General features: G+C 36.1%; 1 protein-coding gene across 1 annotated transcript; it reads right to left on the bottom strand.

Moving 5' to 3' along the window:
* Positions 1-3,717: 3,717 nt before the first annotated feature.
* LOC108364781 (probable ATP-dependent DNA helicase DDX11) lies at positions 3,718-10,279 on the bottom strand. The gene is made up of 5 exons (XM_017618626.1): positions 9,980-10,279; positions 9,549-9,926; positions 8,145-9,311; positions 7,894-8,091; positions 3,718-5,198 (listed from the first exon to the last, which is right to left on the bottom strand). Exons 1-5 carry the CDS (start codon positions 10,178-10,180, stop codon positions 4,548-4,550), a joined length of 2,595 nt encoding a protein of 864 aa, XP_017474115.1. The 5' UTR covers positions 10,181-10,279; the 3' UTR covers positions 3,718-4,547.
* Positions 10,280-11,657: the final 1,378 nt, after the last annotated feature.

The raw sequence follows: 11,657 nt of genomic DNA, 5'->3' as shown, positions 1-11,657 counted from the left end.
CCGTAGTCCCGAGCAGACCCTGAGGTGACTCCACCCCTCGCAGGCATTACACTTGACTGAGGTGGAGTTGTGGTGTAATCGTCTTCGGCATACACAGCAGGTGTATATTTCTGGCCCAGGGTTTGACTCGATGCCAGCCTTGAGTAGGAGAATGCGTAGTGAATGTTGCCCTATGGACGGACAACTTCTGAGATACTTCGCCGACCTAAACGGGGTTAGATCGCCGAAACAACAGCCCTTGGTCGGGTGAAACCCGAGTCATTCCGGTACGTAGAACCGGCTGTCGTGGGAATGAAGATCGACCTGTCTCGGCAGCCAGTTCGAAAACGCCCTATCTCAAAAAACTTTTCAAAAACGCCCCATTTCAGAATATTTTTGAAAAATGCCCTATCTCAAAATTTGGTTGAAGAACGGGGGAAACTTTCCATTATGGCCGTTCATTCAAGGCTTTTCTTCGCGAAAATCGAATGAAAATGCTGCCAGAAAACTTCAAAATGCATCTTGTGGTTCAATGTTACTACAACTATACAGATTAAAGTTTTATGAGTTAGAAACTCGAAAGGATAAAATAGTCAAAGATTCAAAGTACAAATTTTTCATATAATGAAACTAGTTCATAGTTTTTCTCTTTGTACTTGTAATATAAACATTTCTAAAATAAATGTATTTTTTGATGGATCTTCGTATTTTCTGTCTTTTTTTAGTGCCTTATTTTGCTTTTTTTGCAATACCTAGTGCCTTTTCCTGCCTTTTTCGCTATTTTATTTTGCCTTTTCCAGCCTATTTCGTTATTTTATTTTGCCTTTTTTATAGGTTTTTAGGTCCTAAAAATCCGTTCCCTGGTTATTACTCTTCCTTGTGTACATCGGCACAATCTGAACTAGACCTGTGTTAAATATATCATAAAACACATTGGCCTTATCGTCAATTGAGTCGATTTTGTATAGATCTATCTAGGGATACATACATAGTCGGCTTTTTTGAATGAGAAGGTGGGCGCGCAGTTGGACTTCAGACTTGATTGAAAGACTATGTTTACTCCAATTTCCGGATGATGCTTATCTTAATCAACGATGGGGAAGATTTTGTCTACGCTTGCATCTGTATTACTGAAGCATAAATCGAGGATGCGATCGTTAGCATTGCTAAGTTGGAAAGGTAGAAACTTCGTATACAAGTTTGGTGCAGTCATTTGACTGCGAGCTACTTGGAAGATAATAGTCACCCAAGATTAGAACTTTCGAGTTAGGGTATTTGTCCGTTATACGATTTATGGCTGGGATGTGGTCTGAGAATAGATAGATAGATGAAGAGGGTGGCATAGGTATATGTAAACACAGCCAATTACAAAATCATTATTCTGGCCTTTCACCTTGATGAATATTTGCATCAATAGGGTTGGCTTTCCTTTATGGCCGTTCGTTAAAGGGGCGGTGGGCGAAAGGTAAGTGGGCGTGGCACCTCTAACCCACCTTTTTGGAGAGGGAATGAACCGCCATTGACAAAAATGCAACCCCCGACCACCTAGGTCCCCTATAGTTCCCTAGGGACCGCTTAGAAAAATTGCCAAAAATCACAACTTTCATTTGCGTTTATGCGCTTGAAAAATGTTAAATATTCATTTGTACAATACATTTTTATATACAAGACATTTTTATAAAACACCCAGTAACCAAAATAGACATCACTGGGGCGGCAGCCCCAGGTTTACCACACAGAAAGGGAATTCTAGTTACCTCATCCTTTCCCAAGGTTACATCACTTCAGTTAGGTCACACAGAAAGGAGAATTCTACGTAGTAAGGGTTATAATCCCTAAGCGCGGCCGAAGGCCGCCTACGCAGAAATGAATTCCACGCAAAAATACTGTGGACGCAAGTAAAAATTGCGATTTTTGGCCATTTTTCTAAGGGGTCCGTAGGGAACTATAGGGGGCGTAGGTGGTCGGGGGTTGCATTTTTGTCAATGGCGGTTCATGCCCTCTCCAAAATAGTCGGTTGGAGGTGCCACGCCCACTCCCCCTTCGCCCACCGCACCTTTAACGAACGGCCATAATGGAAAGTTTCCCCCATCAATATGTTGTTATACCACTTTTGGGGAAATCAATTTCGGTCTTAAAATTACGCGCACTCGCCAAATATCAAAAAGTCAACACTTAAGCAAACGTTCAACTTCACTTTTTTGGTAAGTTGCGCTTTTTTCCTCAATTTTTACAATGAGTTTTCGCAATTTTCAGCGCGTACACGTTTTTATGTTCACTTGACGCACAGGGTTGCCAATGCAAGCAGGATTGTGAAACAAAATTTAAAAGCATTTATGAAATATAAGTACACGGCCATTACACGCAATATATCAAAACGGACGGGACTCACACTTCATGTGTTTGATTTGTTTCAAATTTTTAGGGTTGATGGATAAACATAAATAATTAATAAGTATGAAATTTGAGCTTGATTAATACATTTTTAAAAACTTTACAGCACAAAAGTAAAAAAAAACCGATTTAATAGTTTTCCAAATATCTCGAGAACGGCGCGAGGGAAAAATTAAAAAAAAGTCATACATGCACACATCAAAATTCTCTATGAAAAGAAATATTTTTGAAATTTTTTTTTCTTGAAAAACTTTTCACATACACATTTTTTGATAAAAAAAAAGTTAGTTTTTTGAAAATTTGCCATCTCATAAAAAATTAAAAAAATTGTTGCTCAGATTATTGCACAATATTTAAGTATAATATTATCAAAGAACGTAGATAACAAGAAGGGACAACTCGTTATAATTGTAGCGAAAGTAAGTAACAGGGGCGTGCCTTCTCTTTTGCTCGAGTACGTTTTTTACTCACTTTCGCCACAAGTTGAGTAAAATGAGTAATTACAAATTTACACTTTTTTTAGTATGCAGGTGTGTGGCCCGTTAAATTTTAGTTTAATAAAGTGCAAGTTTTAAGCTACTGCAAAATTGCGTTGATTTTTAATATTTTTTATACTGCTTATGGCACTTTTTTATTATGGAAGAAAATGCGCAAAACCGTTTTCAAAGACAATTAAAAAAAATTAACGCCAGTTCTGCCATCGCTTAAAACTTGCCCTTTATTATACGAAAATTTAATGGGCTACAAAACTGCCATCTCAAAACAATTCTAAAAAAATTTAAAAAAAATTTTAAATTAGTAATATACTTACATATTTTACTTAACTTGTAAAAAAAAATCATAACTCAAATTATTGTAGAGTGTACCCCATAATACTTTACTTAAATATTGCGCAATACTCAGAGCTACCATTGTTTTTTTAGTTTTTTTTTTTTTTGAGATGGCATATTTTCAAAAACTAATTTTTTTATCAAAACATGTGTATGTGAAAAAATTTTCAAGAGATTTTTTTTTAAATATTTCTTTTCACAGAGAATTTTAACGTTGTGTATGTGTGATGTTTTTTTAATNCATGTGTATGTGAAAAAATTTTCAAGAGATTTTTTTTTAAATATTTCTTTTCACAGAGAATTTTAACGTTGTGTATGTGTGATGTTTTTTTAATTTTTTTCCTCGCCCCTTTCTCGAGATATTTGGAAAACTACTAAATCGACGTTTTTGTTGTAAAGTTTTAAAAAATGTATTAATTAAGCTCAAATTTCATATTTATTTATTATTTATGTTAATGCATCAACTCTAAAAATTTTAAACAAATCAAACAAAAGAAGTGTGAACCCCGTCCGTTTTGGTATGGAACACCCCATAAACATTATCACACAATATGCATAACCATTATCACACATAAAATGTATATCATACATAATTTTTTCAAGAATTTATTTAGATTAAACGGAGTGCATTACTTATTTTATTAATACTAACTTATAGTAAAAAGGTTTGAACAATTTTCATTTCTGAATCGTCACATAAGTATTCTTACACACATATACATATGTACATATACTTATTATAATAATCTGTACTGTATATACAAATGCGAAAAAAACTTATTAAACAGAACAACCAAATTCATAAAAATAAAAAAGATTTATAACGATTTGTAAATCGAAAAGTTTTATGAAAATGTCACTTTATAAAGTTTTTTAAAACTACATATTTAATTTTTTAGGAATAAATGTCCAATTTGATGTGCCATAATCATAACGCTATAGCCATAACTTCGTCAAATGCTTCACACCTGCTTATGGTTATGGCCCATACGTTTGATCAGAACAGATAAGTGATATGGATATGGTTATGGCTATGGTATGGCACCAATAGTTGGGTTTTAAGACCATAATACATTTGTAATATTATTACACATTTTTAAACACATATACAAACTCAAAGAATTCTTCACACAAGTTTGAAAATGGGTGACACAACAGTTTTTCATGGACTATATCGGCGCCTCCAAACCATAGCATGCGCTGTCACTTTAGACTTGATAAGACTTAGCATAGTATGGTTTGGAGGCGTCGACATGATCTCTTCTACATAAATATGTACATATATAATTAAAACACATACTAATAATTAAACAACAGTATAAATAATACTTAAGCCACTGAATGTCATATAGATTTCTTGTCTTTAATGTGCTTAAAGAATCTAGCAGTAGCAGCCTGTACAGCTCCAAAAGTCTTCGGAATTTCCAAACTACGAGTTATCCACTGTGGCAACTTGGCTTGTATACCTTCCTTGCAATATCGCTCGTCTACTAGTAGTACGCAAGCATAATCATTAATGTGTCGTACAGACCGGCCAATGCATTGATTGACAGCTTTTAGGCATAAATTTTCATAATATTCATTTCCTGCCCCTGATCCAAGTGTCTCATTTAAATACCGCATGCGCTCCTGTAACTCGACAGATTGTAGATTTGGGTAGGGCAAACCAACTACAATTACACATCTCCCTAAATCGTCTGCAAAGTTTAGACCTTCGCTCAATTTTCCACCAACAACACTGAAAAGTAATGCTCCACCTGTATTATTCGATTTTATTGCGGCGCTGTAATCATCTAAAAGTTTCTCTACTGATGAACCGGAACCTGTACGCGTCTCAGAGAATATACGTTTCTTCAAAGATATTCTCTCTAATATACCACTCTTTTGTAAGTGACTATATACAATATCAAGATATTCGTAAGATGGTAGAAAGCAAACCACTCCCGCTGGTATTACACTGCAAACGTTTTGAACAATCATTCCCAATTCTGTGATCTGCAAAATATCGTAAAAATTAAGAATATTATATGTTTTATTAATGTTTATTTAGATACTTATGGATTTACATGTAATTGAAATATTTCTTGTCTACCAGAACTAATTTTAGGGATGAACTATAAAATAATTCGTAATAATATGTTATAAGATAAAAATGCCTGTGTTTCAGTGATGGAAAAGTAAGCATGATTGGGCTACTTTCCACCCTCACTTACAGTAAAAAATGCAGTCATCCAAATAATATTTTAATTTTTGCTGCTTCTAAGGTAAATCCCAAAATTGTATTTTTTTATTAATTTCTATTATAGACGAAAGTCACTTAAGGTACTGAAAATGATTACATGAGTACTTGTTGCGGTAAGTTTTTAATGCGTGTTTCACGGAAACTTAAAAACTCATTATTCATGCCTATAACGGTATCCGAAGGATGCCATCCGCACGGATCTTATCCGCATCGCACTGTCATAATAAGCGAGTGTGAAGGATTAAATTCATGCGAATGACATCCGTAGGATACATGCCAATTCTGGTCCGAAGGATGGCATTCGCACGAACGTAATCCTTCACACTCAGTGCGAATCGGATTAGATCCGTGCGGATGGCATCCGTCGGATACCGTAATAGGCATGAATATCTTGTCCAATTTTAAAGTTCAAGGTATCGCGGGAAACGTTTGTATTTGCCGGCCCCACGATATTTATTAATTAATTGTCTGAAATTTAGACTCGACTGTCGTAGAAACGAACACACTTATAATGCGAAATGTATGCAAATATATTACCTACATTAAAGGAAATATGTAACTCCACAAAAAATTTAGACGGTGGCGCGGGGTCGATGTATTCCAAAAATCTGCATCTATGGTCTGATTTTGTTTATATTTGAATACATATAGTTTATCTGATTTTGTTTATATTTGAATACATATGTATGTATATATTACCTGCATGAAAATGAATAACACCAACAAAATGTTACTGATATGTGGTGCAGAGGTAGTGTTGGGCAAATTTTAATTGCAAGGACAATTAACAATTAATTACCAGTTGGTTAATTGTAATTGTGGAGAATAACAACTAACAATTAATTAATTGGTAATTGTAGTGAATAATAACAATTAACAATTAATTAATAAATTGTTTTCTGCAGTTAGCAATTAATTAGTTTTTGTTTTGCGAATTTTATTAAAAATTAACGGTTAAAAATGTCAACTACACAGGCCTGAGAGGTCTGCGTTAAGACATAGAGAACCCTGAATAAAACTGATGAATGGTGAACTTTGTTGTTGTTGTTGTAGCATCATACAAGTTCCCCAAAGGGTTTTTGGCGAATGTTGCTGGAGTGACAGTCCTTGGCCAGTTATAAATCTGGGTCGTTACGGTTACGTAGACCCGACTGTCGTGGGAATGGTGAACTTTGCATGGTATTGCTGTCAATTGCATCAAGACAATGGTAGTCTTGTTTACGCGGAAGAGATAATTAGAAAGACCTATGGTCTGAGACCGGATATGGTATTCCAAGTATATATAGTTTTAGCCAGACCAATCGCCACGTACTCTGCTGTAGTATGGTGGCGCAAAACCATTGCTAAGTTCAGAATAGACCATATATAAAAAAATTTCAGCGAGTTTGTAGTACGGCAACTACTTTTGGGCGCAGCTTATAAAGGGACTGTTCGTCACCTTTGCCAGGCCTCTTGCAACGTTTATTTTAATAAGCAAAGTTATACACTAGTGTATCAGGGTATCAAGATGGATTATACGAAATTAATTGATCTATGCCTAACACTGTGCAGAGGTCGAGACATTTGGAAACCCCGTATTTATGGTCCGATTCGGTTTATATTTAGAAAGCTTGTTTAACACCCATTTTCTTAATATTAATTTATTTTACCCGATTTCGACCCAGTTTTAAATTTTCAAATTTTATCCCTACTTTTTTGTGAATTAAAATATATACCAAGAAAACCCATAAATGACCCAGCCTGCTGAGAAACATACTTTTTGCTGACAGTGCAGTTTTCGTACATTTTTCGTATCCGGAAACGTTCAGAAAACGATTTTCATATTTGTTAATTTTTCGTATCCGAAAAATGTCATCATCTTATTTCAAAACAATAATCTTAAAATATTTGTTCAAACTGAGCATTTGAAAACATTTCTGTGTTCGTATGGAAAAGTAGCTTATGTCGAAAGGCTGGCTTTAGTATAAATCGGCATTCGCAGCATACGATTGCGAATGACTCACTGGCGCTGAGCTGTTGTAGAACTTTTGCCAAATAAACGTGCAAGAAGTAGTTCCGATACTAGCAAGTCAATATTCTTATTAAGTCTCATCAAAAAATTCCTTGCCGTTTAAAGAGTAAAGGGAATGCCGCATTATACTAAAGCCAGCCTTTCGACATAAGCTACTTTTCCATATGAACACAGATTTATACGTATTCACCAGTAGCTGAGTGTGCAGAGAAGTGTGCTACGATTTTTTAGCTTTCAGGAGATCCCAGGTTCGAATTCCGTCAGAAGCAACACACACAGAAATCGTTTTCAACGAAAAATTTCGGGAAAACATCCGAAAGCGCATCCGTTTTACAACCATTTTGATAGTTTTCTGCATATACGTTTGAGGTTTTTATACGAAATTGTTTCCATTTTCGGATACGTTTCCGGGAATATAATGAATTTTACTACTTTACCATATCTGCAGTACTTCGCTCTGTATAATTGAAGCAAAGACGCCGACCTGTTGGCCCTTGTGCAACGACAAGTGGTAATACAGCATCGGGTGGAACGACATGGCTATAAATATGTTCCCGCACTCGATTTGGACAAGCACTAAAGAGTTGTTGCGTTAATTCCCTGGTAGGCTGCATTGTACCGCCAGCGACTATTATCTGTATAAAAAGCGATATTAATTTACTAATTTATTTTACTATTGAATACTTACAGCTCGCGCATCCTGAACGACATCCGCAAAATGTGCACCTGGATTTAACAAAATGTACTTGTACATGCTACTCTTAGAGTCACCCGTTGCATCGAAATGTAAAATAACTCGCCCATCCTCTGCATTTTCGGTTAATGATTCGAGGAAAGACAAAAATGAACGGAATGGAACACTAATCGACATTTTTTTCTCTGCAGTTTTATTCGTTTTTGTAATATTTGCATCCTCTACACTCTCGAGAACATCTTGACTTTTAAGATCCTTCTTTTGTGAAGTTTCGATTTGTATGAGAAGTTGCTTCGTTGCAGAACCTTCAACAGCACTGCCATCTTTTAAATTTGAACAGTCAGTTTTCTCCGCAAATCCTTGCAATTTTTGCGCTAATCGAGATCTATCGCAAAATTGCAGCAGTAGGTACAAATCGATATTGTAAAACTCGCCTTCTGCTGTGAGCTCATAGGTTCGAAGAACTCTGGAAACTGGCATGTATTGCTTCTTTGAATTTGGGGCACCCGTTTGAATTAGTTTTACAAGCCGTTTCACCACAAATATCAATTGGTTAATATTTAGCAGGCTGGTTGCACTGAATCGTTTTAAGTAGCACAGTTTATATGCACTGATTTGTTGTTGGATTAGTAAAAGTTGCTGCAAAGTTAACTCACATCTATGCAATTGAGAGATGGTATCTAAGAGATTATGCGCCTCATCTACAATGACAATAGCACCTTTTAACTCTATGCCCATCTGAAGTCGCGTACGTCTATGCAAAAGCATCTGATATGTAAGCATTACTAGTTGTGCTGATTTTGCAGCTTCCCTTGATGCGTAGTATGGACACGCTTTTAAACTTTCACCTTCCCCAACCAATTCTTCTATGTCCATTACATTGAACAAAGCAACTTCGCTAAGCCCTTGCACTAAAGTAGTTTTGCGAAATTCACAACATTTAGATGTAGTATTTTTGTTAGCCTCTTTATTTTTAGGCGCCATATCGAGACAACGTTCGTTGATGAGATTCATATTTGCTAATTTCCGTACTTGAGGATTTATGCATAGCTGTTGCCGCGATGCCAATGAAACACAACGTATTCGGCAACCGTACGGTGTACGTTTGACTTCTCTTACAACTTGTGCGAGTTGAGAATGTGTACGGCTGCAGAAAAATACCTAGTAATGATATTCAAAATGAAAGTTTGAGAAAAAAAGTATTGTTTGCATTTATGTGGTATATGAATTTTGTTCAAAACAAGAGATTAGAAGATGCGTAAAATATTTAAACACCTTACGTATATGAGGACACAATCCTGCCCAGAAATACTTTGGGAGGCTTTTACTTAGTCACAATAATAATGTATCACTTCAAAATAAGTATGAAAACTATTTCAATACTTTATTTTTTCTCACCTGGATTGGACGAAATTCCTCTTCTCTTTCCATTTCCTGATCTTGAATTATAGCATCACTAGCTTTTTCGTCCCAATCTGAAGTTTCCGATAACTTATTATCTAGACTTGCATCATTTGTTACCTTTGATATTTTGCTGATAACTTTTCGTCGGTTTTTGTGCAGTACAGCTTGCCGCTCACGCATTTCTCCCAAGCGTTCGTCGTGAATCTGTAATAATTGCTGACATCTAAGCAATTTTTCAAGTTCTTTCTTTTTCTCTGTTGCTGCATAACCAGCCGTAATCCAGTCATGTGCCATATTAATGTTACTAGTCAAACGTTTAACTTCTAGTTCAGCACTCGAAAGACGATCCGACAATTCTTTGCGTTCCAAGATCTTTAAAAGCAGTAATTTACATTTATTTTGTATTTATTAATTTATTTAGTTACCTCCCGATCTTCAAGCCATCGAAGCACAGAACACGTCAAAGTCAACGACTTCCCTGTCCCAGTTGGACTCTCAAAGATGCCAATGGCTTTTTTCGTCAATGTATCGTATACCGCATCCATCAGTTGCTGCTGGATTTCGTATGGAATAAACGGAAACTCATAGTCTTTTGGGATCTCAAATGTTTTACTTGGCGATAACATAGTGCACTGTAAAAGTCACATTTATATTTAGTCAATTAACATACAATTTATTCGTATTTAAACGCGAAAAATAAAGCAACTAATAGAGGTGGAAAAATATCGACGATACTATCGATATATCGATGGTTTGTTGTTCCAAAAAATACTATCGATACTATCGACTGTATTGTAAGACCAANTATCGATATATCGATGGTTTGTTGTTCCAAAAAATACTATCGATACTATCGGCTGTATTGTAAGACCAATTCGTCCCCTCAATATAACAATAGCGTATAATTTTTTTTGGGTTTTGAGAAAATCGAGTTTAAAGTTTTTGTTTTTTTTTTTGTTTGAAGGAAATTTTTGAACAAGAAATTATACACCATTTTTTCCAATGACATTTTGACCCACTTTGTGGAAGTAGAATTTGACGAAATTTTGACCAGACATAGAATCAATGATGGAGATTCTAAATATGCAATAAAAAAATAATGGCGTATGAGCACATACGCTATTGTTATATTGAGGGGACGAATTGTAAGTCCCCTTTCAGACACGTCAAGTCTTGTTTTCAAGTCTGCTCGTTCGTTGGTGAAGGTGGAGGGAAGAGAGGGGAAGAGTACAGATACCTCCGTACCATGAACCAAAAAGACAAGATTACGCGGGCAGGAAAGTAGCCCGTNAAAATAATGGCGTATGAGCACATACGCTATTGTTATATTGAGGGGACGAATTGTAAGTCCCCTTTCAGACACGTCAAGTCTTGTTTTCAAGTCTGCTCGTTCGTTGGTGAAGGTGGAGGGAAGAGAGGGGAAGAGTACAGATACCTCCGTACCATGAACCAAAAAGACAAGATTACGCGGGCAGGAAAGTAGCCCGTTAGAATAGCATTAAGGAAAAAAGTTGAACGATTTTGACATTAGCCGTTTGATTACATTTCTTCGTTGTTTACAATTTGGTGATGGCTTTTTATTGCAATTTTCTTCATTTTCGCTTGTGACAACGTGTGTACCAGAGAACAGCTTTGAGTATGATCGAGCCTTTTTGATCACACTCACTAAAAATCAAGCACAAGCGAACGCCACACTCGGCTACTATGTGTTCGATCGAGATGCATACCCGACAGCTGCTTTGGTTACGAACGAGTCTGTTCGATCACCCTCGCTATAAATTGAGCACAAGCGAACACCACACTCGGACACCCGCAGCTAACCCGAAAATTTGTGTAACAATGAAACGGACACCCGAACATTGCGATAAAATGCAGGACAACAAAGAAATTTACGCTGAAGGTAACTGGCGCCAATATGTTCCCACAAAGCATACGAAAATGTTGTTGCTTTGTGCTTGTGCATACGCAATGAAAAAATTAGAAGCGAAGTAGACAAAAATGTTTTTGCATCTATTTCGTATAGTTTCGCGTGGAAAGCTGTGTGTGTATATATTAGAACACAGCCTAAAACTATGTAGGTACATAAGTACTTTTACAAAAAAT

Source organism: Rhagoletis zephyria, unplaced genomic scaffold, assembly GCF_001687245.7.
Source record: "Rhagoletis zephyria isolate East Lansing unplaced genomic scaffold, Rhagoletis_zephyria_1.1 Rzeph_scaffold_01669, whole genome shotgun sequence".
Lineage (NCBI taxonomy): Eukaryota > Metazoa > Arthropoda > Insecta > Diptera > Tephritidae > Rhagoletis > Rhagoletis zephyria.
The sequence above is the reverse complement of the archived record's forward strand: the minus strand, read 5'-3'. Positions and strand labels throughout refer to the sequence as shown.

Bases quoted from the DNA above. Each gene is read 5' to 3' on its own strand.
- LOC108364781 (XM_017618626.1), bottom strand. From the start codon at position 10,180: ATGTTATCGCCAAGTAAAACATTTGAGATCCCAAAAGACTATGAGTTT. The intron at 9,312-9,548 runs GTGAGAAAAAAT...TATCATTACTAG, and splicing joins AGGAATTTCGTCCAATCCAG to GTATTTTTCTGCAGCCGTAC. The intron at 8,092-8,144 runs GTAAGTATTCAA...CTTTTTATACAG, and splicing joins TCGTTCAGGATGCGCGAGCT to ATAATAGTCGCTGGCGGTAC.